General features: G+C 30.3%; 1 protein-coding gene across 1 annotated transcript in view; it reads left to right on the top strand.

Annotated features, from left to right (window-relative positions):
* The window catches only part of Mer (ezrin/radixin/moesin family protein merlin), a 42,783-nt gene that overhangs the window by 2,113 nt on the left and 20,956 nt on the right, over positions 1 to 19,714 (top strand). The window contains exons 3-6 of the mRNA XM_067276068.1: positions 11,802 to 11,930; positions 12,063 to 12,269; positions 13,605 to 13,756; positions 15,053 to 15,128. Coding sequence (XP_067132169.1) covers positions 11,802 to 11,930; positions 12,063 to 12,269; positions 13,605 to 13,756; positions 15,053 to 15,128 — 564 coding nt within the window. The remainder of the gene's footprint in view (positions 1 to 11,801; positions 11,931 to 12,062; positions 12,270 to 13,604; positions 13,757 to 15,052; positions 15,129 to 19,714) is intronic.

Here is a 19,714-nt window from a genome sequence, read left to right as displayed (position 1 = left end):
TGGAAAATTTTGAAAATTTAAGATCTCAATAAGGTACTGTACAGTACATTCTATACTAATGCTATATTGTTTTCTTTGAAAAGTTATGATAAGGTATTATAAACAAAGATTGAATATATTTTAGGTGAATATCGAATGATGTCTTCACAGTTAAATAAGTTATATTACATTTGCACTTTTTGTTGATAATGACGGAAAGCATTCTTTAACATAAATGATTTGCAAACTTAATTATGAATTAAGACTGTGGATTTTGGCATTGGTGCTTCTTGAGATATCAAGTATTTCGGCCATTTACTCGTTTTATGAAAGTAATTAAATCTGGACCTTTTATCCTTGTGTCTTATCAGCTATTTATTTGTGTACTATACAAAAATAACATATTTAATTGTAGCTACAAGTTAAAATAAATTTGTTTTTCTTAATAGTAATATAGAGTTCTTTGTATTTTTCTGAAAAATCTTTGAATTTATAGTTTCAGTTATTTCAAGTAATTATGTCAACATTCTTTAGTATAAAGTTTTTATTTACATATTACATCATACTCTAGATAACAATGTTATAATTTGTTTATATGTTTATGAAATCTTAAATATTTTTTTTGTTTCAAGTGACATTTTGATCTGAATCTGTTTGCTAAAAAATTACTTTTAATAATTAATATAAATTACTTGTAATAATATAAAAATAGTATTAATTAAAATCTAATCATAATTTTTTTATTGAGCGTGATACTGTATATTTGTTATGATACTTTTAAAAAGCAAATAACCTAAAGTTTCTACCTATGTCCTATAGATTTTCTTGATGGCAGAATTTTGTACAATTGTCCGTTTAGTTTTTACACATGCTATGGCTTGTAAAATTCACAGAAGAGCACGATTTTCAAGCATATTTCATTTTTGAAAATATTTCCTAAATCAAAATCTTGCAAATAAACATGACTTTTTCCATTATGTTTTATGGTCGAAATCTCTACTTTATTCCAACATAACCCAATTGTCCTACAAATTCAACTTAATATGAACTGAGAAGGTGACAAATTACCAAAAATGACGAGTTTTGGCATAGCGATAATACTAGTCTAAATAGCAGAATTTTCATACAGATTTTATATGTGTAAATTCATATACATATTAACTACATACCAACAGTGACTATTTCTATTTGTAGTTAAATTTTAATTTTGAAAATATTGGCAATTTCATGGTTACCTTCAAGTTAGTGATATTTACATCATTGTGTTTACAATGACCCCTTGGAAAAAGGGTTATATTCTTTATTAATGTGTGGAATTAATGTTATTATCAAAGTGTTGCCAGTGGAGAATGATAAGTTATTTACCTAAGTTATAGAGGTAAAAATTAGATTACATGTATTTTTTCTTTTCGAATGATATGATGAGTTTTACAGAATGTAAAGTTATTGAGAGTCAAGTTTCCAGGACTGTACTGTAATATTGAAGTACTACGAAACATCTAACTGACCATTAACCAGTGATTCTAAATGAAGTAAAATAAATTGAAAGTATTGATTAAGTTATTTACAGATACAAAGAAGCTATTATGAAATGAAGTGAATATGACATAAGAGAAGCAAATACAGTAGAGCGCCGATAAGTGGAATGGCCGGAAAGTGGAACGATTTTCAGTCGGACTGTGTCGTGCTGAATCGAATGTTTTTGATACTAAATTTACTTCTAAAGTATAATTTTCATGTTTTTTATATTCTTTAATATATTTATTTTGTTTGTACAAAATGCAGAAATAATTTTTAACGATACGATAGCCTCGATGATTATTATAAAAATTTTCATTAGGCTTAAAATCGACGAAAATTCAACACGAAGCGACACGCAACGGAGAAAAATTCAACAGGAAGCGATACGCAACGGAGAAAAATTTGAACATCGGACAGGTTAATGTATTTTTTCATACAAAGTCGGAAACTGGAACAAATCATTAACTGGAAGGACCCCAGTCCCCAATTGGTTCCACTTTTCGACGCTCTACTGTACATAATTATTAGGTATTTCTTTATTTAGTGATATGAAAACAAATATTAGTTAAGGCAATAAGGAAGTAGAAAACAAGTAAAATAAGTATAACGTAAATGAAACAAAGAGAATGGAGATTAGAACTTCTAGCTGGAGCATGTGGAAGTTTCAGTCTTGATCAGCACTCTGTATCAAATATTTTATCTTGTAAATGAGAAAGTGTTATAAAATAAACAGTTCATATATCAAGTTCTTGTAGAGTGCACTGTAGTTTAAATTTAATATGAACACCAATATTTACAAATCACTATACAAAATATTGTTTTGATAATGGCTAAAAAGAATATCAAGACATTATATTTTAAAATGAAAATGTTGCTTTGTAATGGCATATTGTATAACTTTAGAGTGCTTTGATAAAAGAACACTTTGTCTTTTCTGTTGTTTGTGACTGAACTGCTCAACCTCAAAGTTTTGGATTCATCCGTAAACCACGTGTCCCTGTTTAAGGAAGGCTGAAAAGCTGGAGAATTTGAAGAGTGAGATGAAAATAAATAAATTAGACATAGTAGGACTAAGTGAAGTGAGATGGAAAGACTGGAGAATTAGTGAGTGATGTATCAAGCTTTACTTTTTAAGTGGAAGAAAATCAATGAATGGAGTGGGAAAAGCATTGAAAAGTGAATTTGTATCCTGGGTAATTAAAGTTGATTAATGACAGAATCATAATCGTCAGAATTCAAACAGAACCAAAAGATCTGGTACTCATTCAAGTATATACATGCTTACCAGCTCTTATTCAGATAAAGAGGTAGAGGAAATATATGAATAAGTGAAGATATTATGGAAAAGGAGGAAAGAAATGTCTGCCTATTGTTATTAGGAGATTGGAATGCTGTGGCGGGAAACATAAGAGAGTAAAATATTGTAGGAAGGTATGGAATGGGAAGCAGGAACAGGAGAGGAGAAAGGTTGATTGAATTCTGCAAAGAACACAGTATGGTGATTACAAATTCATGGTTTCAAAAGCATAAGAGCTTATATACATAGAAAGATCTGGGAATAACAAGATACCAAATAGACTATATACTAATTAAAGAGAGATACAGGAATTCTATTAAAGATGTAAGCATCTATTACCAGGTGCAGACATAGACTCAGATCACAACTTCTTATTTGCAAAATGCAGAATGAGGTTCAAGAAGATCACAGAGAGAAAAGAAAGAAGTGAGAAATGGAATTAAGAAAATTTGAAAAGAAATAGTAAAATGTTTAGATTAGTATCTGAACAAAAAATCAAAGAAATAAATGAAGAAGATGCTGAAGGACCAAACAAATTGTGGATACCAATGAAGGAAAAGATTTGTGCCACAGTAGAGGAACAGGGAAGGAAAGAAAAAAGGTCAAAGAACTTGTAAACTCTGGATTACAGAGGAAATAGTGAATAAAATGAATGAAAGGTGGAAAAAGGTGAACTCTGAAGACCAAAATACAGAGAACTGAACAATAAGCTAAGAAGGGTGATTGAGCAAGCCAAAAAAATGTGAAGAAATTGAAAGTCTAGAGAGGTCAAAAAGATTTGAACTAATGAATGAATGCATTCTAGTTCAGAAGGGCTAAGAGGGTAACTATTAGTAACAGAAATGGAGAGTGTAAATAATATGATGATCCTGTACAGATGGCACAAATACATAAATTATCTGTACAGAGCAGAAAATAATGTAGAACTGAAGGTACAAGAAATTGATGTGGATAAAGATGGAGCTCCAATCTTGATGGAAGAGGTTATGAGTAGAGTAGATGGATTAAGAAATAGAAAATCATAAGGCATTGATAAATCCTTATAGAATTCATCAAGAATATGGACAAAAATGGAATTAAGAAAATTGTTAAATTTTTCAACATTATCTATGATACAGGCAAGTGGCCTGATGACTTTCTGAGGAATATTTTAATTCTCATTCCAAAGAAATATAAAACAATCAAATGTGAAGATTGTAGAACAGTTAGCCTGATCTACCATACTTCAAAAATTCTTTTAAGAATGTTAGAGAAGCACTTCTATGGAAAACTGAACCCACTTCATAAGGAAAGAACAGTTTGGGTTCAGAAAGAGAAGATGTACTAGAGATGTGATAGAGGTGCTGATAATCATAGGAGAATGTTACATTGAAAAAGAAAAGGGAATGTTTGTGTGTTATATAGATTTAGATAAGGCATTTGACAAAATTGACTGGGAAAGATTGATGGACATTTTGAGAAAGAAAGGAATAGATTGGAAGGGCAGGAGATTAATATTAAACTTGTACAAATATCAGAGAGCAGTAGTTAAAGTGGATGGTCAATATAATGAGGAAATCAAGAATGACAAAGGTGTTAGGCAGGGGTGTTGCCTATCACTGCATATTTTCAACATATATTTGGAAGAGATGATTATGGAGTATCTAGAGGAAGAGAAAGGCATTAAAATTGGGGGAAGGCAGATTCAGCGCTTAAGGTATGCTGATGATATGGCAATTCTAGCGGAGAGTGAGGGTAAAATGAGAAAGATCCTGAGTGGACTAGTGACAGGATGCGCGGCCTTCAAAATGAAAATTAATGTTAACAAAACCAATGTGCTCTTTGGATCAGAGAAAAGGGAAAGAAAGGTCAACATCCATATAAATGATGACAAAGTGGAACAAGTGAATGGGTTTAGATACCTGGATGCCTGGCTTGACTGAGTGCAGAAGTGGGAAAGAAATCAAGAGGAGAATTGATATGAGGAAAGAGGCATTTATCAAAATGAAAATAATTTTGTGTGAGGCTCTGAAATTAGAATTATGAAAAAGGCTAGTCAAATGCTACATGGAGTGTTTTCCTTTATGGTGCTGAAACTTATACCTTGAGAAAATGCGATATTAGGAGAATAGAGGTATGGCTGTGGGGAAGAATAGAAAAAGTCAAACAGAGCAATAAGGTGAAAAACGAGAAAATCCTAAGAAGAGTGGGTGAAAAAAGGAACATATTAGAGACAGTAAAGAGGCAAAAAGCTAATTGGATGGGACACATGATTTGAAAGGAAGGCTTATGGAATGACATTATGGAAGTAATGGTTGCAGGCAGAAAGAAATGAGGAAGAAGGAGAATTAAAATGGTGGATGACTTAAAAGAGGTTAGGATAGAGTAGCATGGTAAAAGAAGTGGTGCTAACCAGACCTGCTATAACTAGCAGAAAACTAAAGAAGATACAAGTATCTTGACTTAAGATTAAAAAGTATGTGTTTAGAAAAAGTCAACATTTTATGTTGTGTAATTAGTTTTTGGAATGTCATGCAATCAATTGTGCATGCTTTTGCAATTGATTGCATGATGGACTATGTTTTTCTATGATCAATTGATCATTCAGGAACATATTAATTGTTCTGTAGTTGCTTGTTTTATTTTTCAGTAATTTATTTGTAGTTTATACATGCACAACACACATACACACACTAAATAATAGTAAATTCTACTTTTATAAACATATGATTGTCTGTACAAATTCTTCTGTCAAACAGCAGTTGAAATCTCAGATTTTAGGACCTTAATATTTTGTATGAAATTAACCTTATGATGAAAGTACTGGATTGGAACCTATCAGAAATTAAAAGATGTCTGAATTGAATTAGTTTTTTTAATGTGAAAAATATAAAATCAATTTTAAAGATAATATTACAAACATGAAATAAAAGTTTTAGGAATTTCTATGAAACATCATCAAGAATTATATTTCAGTCTAGAGTTCCAGAATTGTAAATTTACATTATATATTTACATATTTATCTATATCTGTTCTATTTCTATTCTCTCTTTATATGTTGTTGTTAGTGTAATGAAAGTTTAGCATAATAACAATAAGTATAAATTTAGCTGACTGGTAACTAAGGATCAGTTTAAAAATTATTAGCAAATTCAATTGATTGAAGACTTTAAAAAGTAAAGTTTTTGTATAGTAACTGAGCAAGCATACATATAATTGCAAATATTTGAAGTACAAGTTGATAAAGTGTACTCATTTCCTAGATTTAGCAACTTGGATACATTCCAATGCAAAATAAAAAATTCCTTCTGTTAAGTTTACTTCTATGTTGCCGTTAATTGAATTAAAAATAATAAATTATTAAAACAATAATTATTCTATTAACAATGCTATTATCAAAGAATGTAATTTTGATATTTTAATCTGTTTTATATTTTACATTATCTTGTGTATCATTATTTCAGTAATCATTACTTCTCAGTCAGTTGAAAAGGTTACTAATTGAAATAAAACTGAATTTCTAATATTTAAATGGTTTTAATTCAAATTTGAACAATTCTTGATTCTTGTTCTCCAGAATGGTACAAATTTGTACATTGAAAAGAGTGCTTATAATAATTTTTAAAAATGTTTTAGGATAAATTAATTTAGAATATTAATTATGCAAAATAATTAGAAAACTTATGTAATTTTTATAAATACAGTGAGTTCTTAGTTTATGCATTTGTAAATTACACGAATTTGAAGTAACGTTTGGCAGTCATATTTATGGAAGTACCAGAAGAGGCTAGCATGATTGTTGATTTTTTCATCTGTTCAGAGTTTAATAATTTTTAGTTTTGTGCTTATTTTCACTTATTATGTGATGGTATATTCTGATAAGTGTAATTCCATTATTATAGCATTTTTAATAAACTCCTAAAAACACCAGATTGTAAACAAATCTTCAACGTAAACCTAATAACCGGTGCATGTCTAATTAATTTTCTACGGCGAACGTTTTCGGACTCCATTCTGGGTCCATTCTCAAGCCTAATTTAGGCTTGAGAATGGACCCAGAATGGAGTCCGAAAACGTTCGCCGTAGAAAATTAATTAGACATGCACCGGTTATTAGGTTTATGTTGAAGATTTATAGCATTTTTTATGATTGTCTTGCACAATTTAAATTTACACACATTGTGGAACATAACTGTCACATAAATTAAGAAGTCACTTGTATGTTTTTGCTTAGCCCATTCTCTCTTATTCTTCAAAATTTTGAAGAACTTTTTAATATATAAATATTAAAATTGATATTTATTTTTGTTTCTAGTATTCAGTACATGTATTAGTAGAATTATCATTTTGATTTTGATTTTGTTTGTAAGATGACATTTGTTCTTTAACTTGCATTTTAGTGTTTTTTGTAATTGAAAACTAGCTAGATAATTTAAACAAAGATTTTGTTTCTCTCAAGTTGTAAACACAGAATAAAGGTTCTAAATTTTACTTTTAAGCATTAAATCACAAAAATTTATATAGATAATTTTAAACAGATATTTTAAGTTTTCCTTCAGGTATTCTTAGATTATTCATATTTTTGCAATAATCTGATATTAAGTGAAATTTGTAATATACTTCAATTTGATAAGATCTTGCAGTATGTCATCAAAAATATTATTATTAAATATACTAGAATTTATACCAATGAAGTTAACTATTTTGTATGTTACAGATTAGATTTTAATAATAATAATAATTTGTAAATTGTTTACCAAGGCAACAGTACTAAAGCTTATATCAGCATTTCTCAACCTGTGGTCCACAATGACGAGACAGATAGTTTGCAGGCAGACTTAAATTAATAGTATAGTTCCAATGTAATTATTTTTCCATGCATATTCAAAACATGCTTTTAGATTTATTATGTTATAAATGGAACAGTATGTCTCAAATGCTGGTAATAACCACATAAGTTTAAAAAAAATTAAGTGTACACATATTAGTGATCTATAGAATTTTTTCAGACATTTTACTGGTCCCTGGGCTTGAAAAGTTTGAAATGCTGGCTTATATTAATGTATTGTTACAATAAGATGATTGAGTTAAATATTAAATGAAAAAAATATTAAATAAATTGTGAGATGCTAATTGTATGGGAATGGGTCATGGACAGAAATAATATACCATTATAAACAAAATACAAGAAGTTTATTAAAAACAACAAAACACATACAAAAAATACTCTACAAGACCTGGAATATCAGCCGATGGGGATTTCAACTGAACAATAACTGCACCCTGACAAACTTGTCTTGGATTATGACTAATAACTGCAAATAGCAAACTCAACAATACACAACCATAATATTAATTTATTTAATCTTATCCTATGTATTAATATTAGATAAAATTAAGAATTATTACCAAAACTAAAGCTAGTACAAAATCAATCGGTTCGGGAGATGGCAATTTAGATAGTACTGTGAGAACAGTCCAAAACGACAACGAATAGTAATGTTATCTAGTTGGAAAAGTATTGGCAACAAAAAACGACAATCCAAATCTTGAATATCAAGCAGATAGGTAAATCTTGCACAATTTTGCTTATCTAGTTGCGATCCTGTCTTCATTTTCCACATGTTAGTTATGGCTTCGAAGCTCTTATGCTTTCCTTTGATGACCTTCTCTGGCCATGGAAGTCTTCTCTTTCTAAGAGAGGGATCTGATGTCTGACCTGGCTTGTCTCTCATCCAAAAGTAAAGTTCTCCTTCCTCCACTTCCTGCGAATACTTCCAAAACTCATCTGACTGGTCCTCCCCAATTGGGCAGGAAGGGGAGCAACTTCAGAGTTGAAGTTACACAAAGAAATAAAATAGACAAGCTATTCCAAGACTGGAAATACAGGAAATAGACAAAAAACATACATAAAGAAAAAATACAAGGTGTACTGCTACAAAATACATTACAATTTGTTTATTATACATGAGGTTAATTAAGTAGCAGACTTTTATTTTTATTTCATTTGTCAACTCTCATTTGTGCAGGTTGATGGCATTATTAGACACTTCTGTAATAAGGAAAATTGAGCCATTCAGAAAACAAATTAGAAGCTGATGCCATGCATAATAATTTGATTTGAATTATTGTAATTATTAAGCCAAATTTTCAGTAAAAAATCAGACTTGCTTACTGAAAATTTGTATTGAAATAATGTAATAAAGTAATAAAGAAAATTAGATAAATTAAATGTTTGAAACTAATGACTTTTTTCTCATTTATCTTTTCTTTTTATTTCCCTTATGTTATTAGCTTTTTAATAAATTCCAAAAATTACATTTGTTTTAATTGAATTTTTAATCTTTTATGTGCAATAAAACATTCCATTGTATATTATATTAATGGCTTACTAGTGTTCTTAGTGAATTATAATATTTATTATTCACTATGGACACTAATAAAAATGTTTATTCTTACAATATAAGTTTTATGAAATGTCTGTATTACATCAGGATCAAAAGACTTTTATTAATCTTGCAACATTATATTACAGTATAATAATTATTAAATAATTTTGTTAGAAAGTTTTTATACTTGGGAATATATTATTATCTTCATTTAAATATAATTGTTATGATTCTGATTTACAAAAAATTTACTCTGTTTTAAATATTTTTTCAAAAATATATTATGTTTATTAAGTGGAGAAAATTATACAGAGATGTAAAATTATAACTATAAAATGAAATGATGCATTTAGGTGGGATGCTACACAACAGATCTATACTCTTACAGTTTTGTTGAGTAGTATTTGAATTTAAAAATACAATAGTACCAAAGGAACAGTATAGCAAAAGCTTTTTATATCTGCATTTTATTTTTCATATTTCTGAAGCAATAGTTTGTTTATTCATAGAAGAATAAATAAAAATAATGAAACATTGGATAAAGAGACAATTAAATTTTGTAATATTTTTATCTTAACTTGTTTTACTATTGTGTATTGTTGACCTTTAGACCATGCTAGTGAATATTATCTTGTAGTTCTAGATGTTATCTTAGCAAGTGCTAATTCTGTTGTAAATATAGATAGTAAACATTGTTTTATATTAATATATATTTTGGATATCAGCATTGTATTCAATAAAAGAATTTTAGCTATTGATTTATAAGATAAAAGAAAAATTAACATGAAAATAAAAGGACTCAGTAGTAAAATATCAAAAAGGCTAAAGAAAGTATTGTCTCTTGAGAACAAAATTAAAGAATAATTCACTACTCACCACACCAGAATTACTTCAAAAAATTACGTACACAGAACCTTTTACGGTGTGAAAATGCATAAATATCGACAAACAAGCGTTTTGAACCCCTTCTGGGCACTGCATCAGGTTCCAAACCATTTCTAGATGGATGTTCGATTGCAGGTTCGAAAGGATTTACAAAAAACCAGTATACTTGTCGCGCATGCGCAACAAGTCAGCCGTTTGTGTATAACGGGTGACTAGAATGTGTTGTGAATTAACTCTTACCAGGCCAATGACAAAACCATCTCCTCTTCAAAATTTAGGCATATGCTGGTGATGGAAGATTTAAAGATGTGCATAGCCTCCAACCATTTGAGGTGTTCAATGGGAGGCGCATTCGTGGAGGACATTTGCCTGGGTGAAGTCTGCTACTATGTCTGGATCGGTTACATAAGTAGCAAAGCCATGGAGGTTCTCCCATGACGAATATCTGCTTGATATTCTTGTATTCTGATGCCCATGGATCGTTTAGTAGAGCCTATATATATCAGGCCCTATCACACCTATTATCCCTTAAAGGAACACTATAGATTCTGGGGCATCTGCTGGGGTTAGGAGAGTCCTTCCCATTACGTAGGATGTTGAAAATAGTAGGGCACCGCCTGAAAGCGAGACATAGCTGGCACTTCCTGGCAACCTTGACGTATAGAGATCTTAAGTACGGGTTGTATGTGATGGAGATTTGTTCTATGTCTTCTGGTTGGTTATCAACAGGCTGGTCCAATTCCAGTGTGTTTTCTGAATATATATGTTGATGATGTTGTATCAGCCTATGTATACCTTTGTGATACCCGTGTTCAGCAGCTAAGTGGACTATATACTCTAGTTTGGTATCACAAGCCTGGATGTTAGAAGAATGTGTAAAGGCTCTTCTGATTAAGGCTCTAAAGGCTGTAGTCTTGTATGTAACTGGATCACAGGACCCAGAAGGAATGTATGATGATGTAGATCTGGGTTTATTATATACCGAAGTGTGGATGTCCAAGCTTTCCACTTTAATGTTTATATCCAGAAAGTGTACTTTGGAAGGGTTAGATTGCTCTATTTCCAGTGTCAACTTGTAGGGGTTATTGTTAAAAGAATCGACCAAGGTTGTTACATCCGGTGCAGTTTTCCAAAAAATGATGATGTCATCAATATATCTCCTATACAATTGGATGTTGGGAAGGAATTGAGGGAGGACCTTGTTCTCCAACTGCCGCACAACCATTTCACACAGGTCCACAGAAACTGGCCCCCATGGGGACCCCCTACCTTGTATGTAGATATTGGCATTAAATTGGAATATCAAATTATAACAAATTAAGTGCACCATTTCTAGCACTTGGTTGTGTAATGTGTGGTCCCCGACAATATGAAATAAGATGTCCCTGAGTGCACAGAAAGTGTGAGGGAGCTCTTGAGAAAGCTATGTATTTAAAAACATGTTTCCTGAATTTACAGACAATTTTAAAGAAATAAGTATGTATTCAAAAGATCAATGACAAAGCCAAAGAGAAATTATTGAAGAGAAGTGCCAAATATCTGTGTTGAAAAACTGTTTCCAAATAATTAGTTATTAAGAGTATTGAATATTTGTTGGAAGGAATCTTTAATGGAAGCTGTATTGTAATATAATTAATAGTTTGAACAGAAGTTGTCAAGAGTAGCTAATTTAATAATTCTTACTTTACTTTCTTACCTTTGTATTTTAAAATTTGTTATTACTAAAACCTAATTTTATTTTATTTTTTCAGTTTAAAGCTACAGGCAGAGAATTATTTGATTTAATCTGCAGAACAATTGGTTTAAGAGAAGTATGGTATTTTGGATTACAATACATAGACTCTAAAGGTTTTGTTGCTTGGTTAAAGTTAGATAAAAAGGTAGGATTTTAAAAAATTAATATTTTATTTGATAATGCATATAAATTTTATATATGAAATTTATTTTAGTCATTAAAAAAATAAAATTTAGTTATTCTTATCAAAGCATTAATTAATCAATTAATACTTTAGGTTCAAGATCAAGATATACCAAAAAAGTCACCTTTACCTGTTCTACTTTTAGCAAAATTTTTTCCAGAAGATGTAGCTGAAGAATTAGTACAAGAAATCACTCAACATTTATTCTTCCTTCAGATAAAGCAATCAATTTTAAATATGGACATATATTGTGCACCTGAAGCATCTGTACTATTGGCATCTTATGCAGTACAAGCAAAGGTATCTATCATAATTTTAAAATAATATACAGTTCTTTAAAATTTATAGCAGTTAACTGATTAAGAAAAATAAATAAATGAATAAATAATTAGGGAAGTGAGCCCAACCTCCTGCTTGCTTCACTTATTGGTTTCCAATATAGACTATTCATAACAAAAGTTTCAATAGTAATAGTAATTTTAATGAAAGAAACCTTTTGTGCAAAACTTCTTTCTTGACAACATTCTTTATGTCAAGAAAGAAGTTAACATTTCTCAAGCGTGTAACATTTCTCAAGCTTGGAAGTTTTGTTACGAAGGGGATGTTCCCCATAGCTCCATACATCCCTATCCCTTCGTTTATATATGGAATGTAATTACGTTGTGTTTTTGCGCCACACGTGTTACGCATGTCAACAACACGTAACACAAACGCGCAACGGTTCTATTTGAAAATTTGAATATGTTCTGAAACAGGTTTGAATCTCAGTAGTTAAAACCTGATGAAGACCGAGTTAACAGTCGAAAACGTTTGTTTTCAAGTATTATTACTGGTTTTTAAAAGGTTGAATGTGAATTATTCGCTTACACCAGTACAGAAGTCGAACATTCTTAATGTCACTTCCATTTTGAATTCTGATATTAGTCTTTGTTCTACATCTCGATAGCTCTACTTAACTGTCCATGACCAAACAATGACCTATCTATGTATATTCCAACTTTGATAGTCTTAACATTTGCAGTCTCTGCCGATATTTGCTGTTTTATTTTCTATCTTTCAAGTGGATGTTTCACTGAAAGAACTTTTGTCATCGTCATTTCTATTTTTTCCTTGGCCACTGTAGGTGGCCCAAGCTCTGTTTACTTAATTCATCGGCTTTGCCCATGGGGTGAGTGAATTAAAACATATTTATAACAAAAATTTTGTGGAGATTTGTTGATTTGGTGCTGCCATTTCTATTTTTTCATGACAGAAAAATATGTTGTGAAGATTTTAAGCTAAGTATTTTAAATACATAAAGTAGATTTAAACATTACAGGCAAAATCTTATAATTTTACTAAATGTATTTTATTTTATTTTTTACTTTTTAAATAAGCTTTATAGATTAACAGTGAAAAATTTTTTGATTGTGTAATTAGTTATGTCTATACTTTTAAATAAAATCTAATATAATAATTTCAAATTACTTTTTTAAAAATGATTTTACAATTTAAATTCATAGTTTGGAATATACAACTGGTATAAAATAAAAAAATGACTCCATGTATATTTATTTATTTATTTATTTAATTACAAATTCTTTATATTTAAGTTACATTATAAATGAAAATAATTATATTTTGATTTGTTAATAGTATGGTGACTTTGATGAAGCAAATTATAAACCAGGGATGTTAGCCAATGAAGATTTATTACCACAGCGAGTAATTGATCAGTATCAAATGACACCTGAAATGTGGGAAGAAAGAATTAAGATCTGGTATGCAGATCATCGGGGAATGACAAGGTAAGATTAAATACTGATTAAATGATAAATAGGAGACAGATTTATTTCTAAATTTATTACTTTCATTAATATTGAAAGTTAATTTTTGTAGAAAAGTGTAACTAATATACAGTATATTAACATAACATGTAGATTGTGTATTTGACAGTATAAAAATATTTTCTTTTCATTTATATGGATTAAAATAAATTTTATTTTTTATTGCATTTCATAATTTAGTATTTAATAAATTTATTGTAATTATTTCATTAGTTTTTATTCTCAAAATTTAAGACAGATTTGTTCTTTGATCTGTAAAATGTTCTTATATGCATTTAAAAATTTTGTAAGTTAGAAGAGATACTAAAAAAAATTAAAAGAATGACTTTTTAATTTTTTTTTCCACACACTTTGGGAACTCTATGAAATTTGTAATTGTACATTTATCCTAGATATTTTATTAATGATATATTCTTACATGTGCATTACCAGAGAGATGATTTTAACACGTTTTTATTTTTACATATTCAGTATATGTCTTGTTTATCACTCTACCCATTTTCAACAGTCAGCCTTTTTAGCCTTTTAGATATACTTGGGAAAACTTTTAAATCAGCTGTCTACCCCTTTTTAAGTCTATCGCGTTTCCCCGAAAATAAGACCGAGTCTTATATTAATTTTTGCTCCAAAAGACACATTAGCTCTTATTTTCAAGGGATGTCTCATCCAAAGACACTCACTTGGATATTTACAAATACCTAATTATAATTTATATTATCATTTATTTATTTTAAGTATTAATGTCAATAATAATATTTATTTATATTTAGTTATATATTAAGATTATTATTATTTTATAATTCGATATGTACATCATGGGTTGCAACGGACATATTAAATATGACCATCTGGCTGACAATCTTGACTGGGGCTTATTTTTGGGGAAATGCAGTATTAATGTTTTACAGTTTCTATGATTTTAATCCTTGTTCTTTCTGCTTTTTACCTACTTACCATATGCTGTTGTTGTCTTCTTCATGTTGTAACTTGCTCTACACCATTTACATAGGATGTAGGTGGGCTGCAGTTTTCAAATTGCAGACCTATAAATTTCCACAGGCATTGTCTGGTGTCTCTCTGTCCTTCATTAATCTCAGGAATGTAGTTGGATGAAAGTTGAAACTAGATATGAACAATAAGAATTTTAAAAGAGTTTTAGAAATATACTTTGATAAATTTTAATAAATTATAGTAATTTTATTCAAATATAAATAATAACATTTTTTTAGGATAAAAAATAATTTATTTATTTGTTAGGGATGAAGCTGAGATGGAATATTTAAAGATAGCACAAGATTTAGATATGTATGGAGTAAATTATTTTCCAATCCATGTAAGTATAAATTTATTTTAATTATTTATTTGCACTTATTTTTTGAAATTTTATATTAAAAATTTTAAAATTTTTGTATTATTTGTTGATGTTGGAATATTTAAAATATTTTGATACAGGACAATGTTGTTTTTTTATTGTGCTTTTAAAGCAAGTTGAATGCAAAATCTTTTTGTACATAGAATTATTTTATTGAAAAAGTTTATATAAATTAATTAAATATAAAATAAAAATTGCTATTTTCATTAGCATCTAAAAATATATGTATTTTATAACTTGCATTTATGCTTAGTTGCATATAAGTTTTCATTTTATATGGTTGTACTTCATGTATACATAGGAGCATTATTTAATTTGGAATAGATTAGAAAAGATTTCAGATTTAGATATCTGTCACTTTCTTACATTCACTTTGATTTAACCCTTTCCCTGCCGTCTGCCACGCCCCCTTATTTTGTAAAACGGCCAAGGTCAAAATAGGTAAATCAGGCAATATTATTTTAAAAATTCACCAAAAATTAAATTATTATTTGATTCATATGAAAAAAATCACATATATTTACCAATATAGTTAGTTTTAAATACGACATTTTTCAATAAAGTTTGTTTGAAAAATTTATGAGAAAAAAAAAATAATATATGATAATTGACATTCAAACTTGAAAATTTGTTACTTTTTGTCAAAATTAACATTGTCTGGTTACTTTATTCTTATTGTCACTGAGCCAGAATGACGTAGAATATTGTTCTGTACAATTTGATATTACATTTATGCACGTACGTTTATTCGTTGTGAAATTATCGCACATTATATCAAACATTTGTTTGAAATCTGAACTTTATTCTGCTTTCATCTAATATAATTAACTAATATACTTTATTCATTTCATATCAAACAAGACTATATATTTTTGTAATAAACATACGATTACCAATAGCAATAGATGTAACATTTGCTAATATTTTAGATTTAAAAAAAAATTAAAAATTAAAAATTAAAAAAAATATATAAAATATCAGAACTGAAGGTCATAACTTAAATATTTACGATATATTAACATATTATAGCTGAATAAACTTATTATAGCATAAATCAACTTATTATAGCAATATTATTGCATGAATATGCTAAAAATAAAATAAAAAATTATCAGAAAATGAAAAATTAAGAAAAAATAACCGATAATTAAAATTTTTTAAGTCGACAAAACACCACCTGGACAAAAATATGTAGAATGAACGATAAACAAGACAATGCCGTCAAGTGCTGACATCTGTTGTCAATAAATTTTATAAAAATCGATTGTTAACAGGGTAACGATCAATCGGTACCCTGGCCGTTTTGCTAAACGAATAGGGTAACGATAGATCGGTACCCTGGCCGGGAAAGGGTTAAATTAAAATCAATAAGTATATAGACTAAAATTAGTAAAGTTCAGTATGTTTTATAGCTGATAAAATTTATTCTTTAATTTCTGAAGTTGCTTTAATTGATAAATCCATTTAAAGAAAATCAATACTTAATTATTAACATTAGTTACAACACATCTCAAAGGTAACAATGAACTGCATATCAGAAACTAACTCAGTTTGAATGAGTCTGTGTGATAGCCATGAGAAAAATTTTCATTTTATGAATAACAAAGTCCCAAGGGTGAATTTGTTGATTAAATCAAATTTTTGACCATACAAATAAATTTGGGTCAGTACTAAATAATCCTTTTTAATAATCCAACTAGAGAAGATGGTTAACAACTTAAAAACCGACGAAATGACATTAAAAAATACATACAATATACAACCGACCTTCTCTTGGAGGATCCGACATCAATGACACAGTATTAGAATTTAAAATATTTGGTACTGACCCAAATTTATTTATATGGTCAAAAATTTGATTTAATCAACAAATTTATCCTTGGACTTTGTTATTCATGTAGAAATGCAAATTAAGAAGCTCTCCTAGTTTTCCATCAGAGGTCTGCAGATGTGTTTAAATACAACTAATTTTTAGGTTAAAGTTTACCTGGTTAATGTTACCTTAGGTTCCGAGATGGGGACGTAGGGAATTTTTCCCTACGTCGGCGACCGCGCCGGGGAAAAATTTTTTCCCTGCGATTCAAGATGGCCACGCGACCGGCCGCCATCTTGAAATGCTATGCAGAATCCGCGGATTTTAACCGAAATGAAAAAAAAATTAAAAAAAAAGGAAAAAGTAATTTTTTACTCACTTTTCGATGGAGTTCGACTACTTCTTCCTTTGTTTCTTTCCTTTTCGATCCAATTTTTTGCCGGTTTCGCTAAACTCCGGATTTTCGTTCGGTGAAGTTCTTTTATTCGCTGTTGTTTTCGCTTCGGCCGCCCTTTTATTGGTCGGTTGGCGTTTTCCTTCTTTTGAATTAGTATTACTATGCTGCTTTTTGGTATCTTTCCCTTCTTCTTGTTTCTTGTTAGCTTTCTTTTTCGTAATCGTCGCAGGCGCTGTGGGAACGGTTTCGGGCTGGAGCCAAATCGGCACTTTTCCCTGCCCGGACAAGTGTTGCTTAAGTGTTGGGGAAAAGTTGGAAATCTCTCGCCTGGTTTTCTGGAGGGCCAGGAATCACAATCAATGCAAACGGACTCAGTCGGCTGTATGCCTAATTTCGCAGCAAATTTAAATGCGCTATCGACAAAGGGAGGTACACCTAACTCCAAATGGTCGTCTTCCATCGACTTGTAAAAATCACGGGAAGTGCATTTCGACCGAAATTCGTCGTTGCAAATCAAATCGACCGAACCGCTCATTTCCACACAATCGGTAATAACTAAACGAGGGGAGGTTGGAATGGTGGGAAAAAAAAACACAGCCTATCCTTAATTTCTAGTTACAGGTTCGTCTAACGTTTAGCTAAAAATTGTAAAAATAAAAAAAAAAAAAAAGAATACTTACTAATGCAAGAAGAAATATTAACCACAATTATTATCCGATAAGATAATTTGAAAACGAAAAATCGTCACGAAAAAAAAACACGAGTCATAATCCAAATCGTAAAACACGGCAGCACACGTTTCCAACTGATAGTCAATTTGCATAAAATTGCATTGAAACGAACAGAAATCACGTCACAGATCGAGCATTTGCATATTCATGCGTAACACCACTATGAATTTCCCGCCGATATTACTCTCGCACGACGTCACGAAAAGGCTCCCTCTACCGTCGCAAATTTACACACACTGTCGCCGTTTCGAGGTTACAGGATACTCGGCAACATGGAAGTCGGGATCGAAACCGACCGGGGAAAAAAATTCTCGAGGGCGTCGACGTCACGAGTCTAGGGAAAAAATTTTTCCCCGTCGCGGACGCCGACGTAGGGAAAAAATTCCACCATCGCAATCTCGGAACCTAAGGTAACATTAACCATTTACCTAGGAAACCCAAACAGCCGCACTTCCAGAATCTCGATAGCATTTGCGATTAGAAATGCAAATTTTTAATTATTGCAGGTTTGAGGACACACGTTCTAACCTAACCTAACCTACTCTAATAAATTACTAAATTATTCTTTTCTTCTGTTTGCTGGAATCAGGGAACACGTTCTAAAACTTAACCTAACCTATTCTATTCCCTAATAAATTATCAATAATTTGGTAATTTATTAGAATAGGTTAGGTTAGAACGTGTATCCTCAAGCCCACGAAAATTAAAAATTTGATTTCTAATTGCAAAATGCTATCGAGATTCTGAAAGTGTGGTCATTGGGGTTCCCTAGGTAAACTGTAATCAATTTTTAATACTGTGTCATTGACATCAGATTCTCTAAGAAAAGGTCAGCATCAATTGTATATTGTATGTATTTTTTAATGTCATTTCATCGGTTTTTAAGTTGTTAACCATCTTCTCTAGTTGGATTATTAAAAAGGATTATTTGGTACTGACCCAAATTTATTTGTATGGTCAAAAATTTGATTTCATTTTGTGAGATCATGAAAGTGAGTCAAGTTATGTTCACCATGTACAGCTTTTGGCAGCAATGGTCCAGGGAAAGCACTGCTAGGAGTAGGGGCTATATTCTGGTCATCGTCTCTCATTTTCAAAAGATTGTTTGTCACAAGCCAGTCATCGATTGCTTAAACATTTGTTTATGTCAAGGATCTCAAATGCAGCAAAGGGCCAGTCAAACACATGAATATCAGATGCAGACCATATTCAATATTACTCTGTAAACCAAAACTTACTGTAGTTTAATTACCCCAGACCCCAGACCTTTATGACTTAAATAAACAGTTAGACGTTTGCTTTATTTTTTTTTTTTTTGCTTTAATTCCTGCAAGGTGTTAGAAATATTGGTCTTTAGAAACCATCAAGGCTGTGGGCCAGATATGAAGCCTGAACGGGCCCGCATTTTCAATTGTAATTAAATATTTTAAGTCAAAAAGTTTTCGTAATTACTTTTGCTAACCACTGTTGGAGAAGCTGACACAGGAACATTGAAGTGACATCCTTTGTGAACAGTTGCCAAAATTTTAATGACCCTGAAATTCTATTACACAACCTATAATTTCAGATACTCTGGTTTATATGAATCATAATTTACTAATTAGAG

This window comes from Centruroides vittatus, unplaced genomic scaffold (assembly GCF_030686945.1).
Source record: "Centruroides vittatus isolate TY-2023 unplaced genomic scaffold, ASM3068694v2 contig_658, whole genome shotgun sequence".
Classification (NCBI taxonomy): Eukaryota; Metazoa; Arthropoda; class Arachnida; order Scorpiones; family Buthidae; genus Centruroides; species Centruroides vittatus.
The sequence above is the reverse complement of the archived record's forward strand: the minus strand, read 5'-3'. Positions and strand labels throughout refer to the sequence as shown.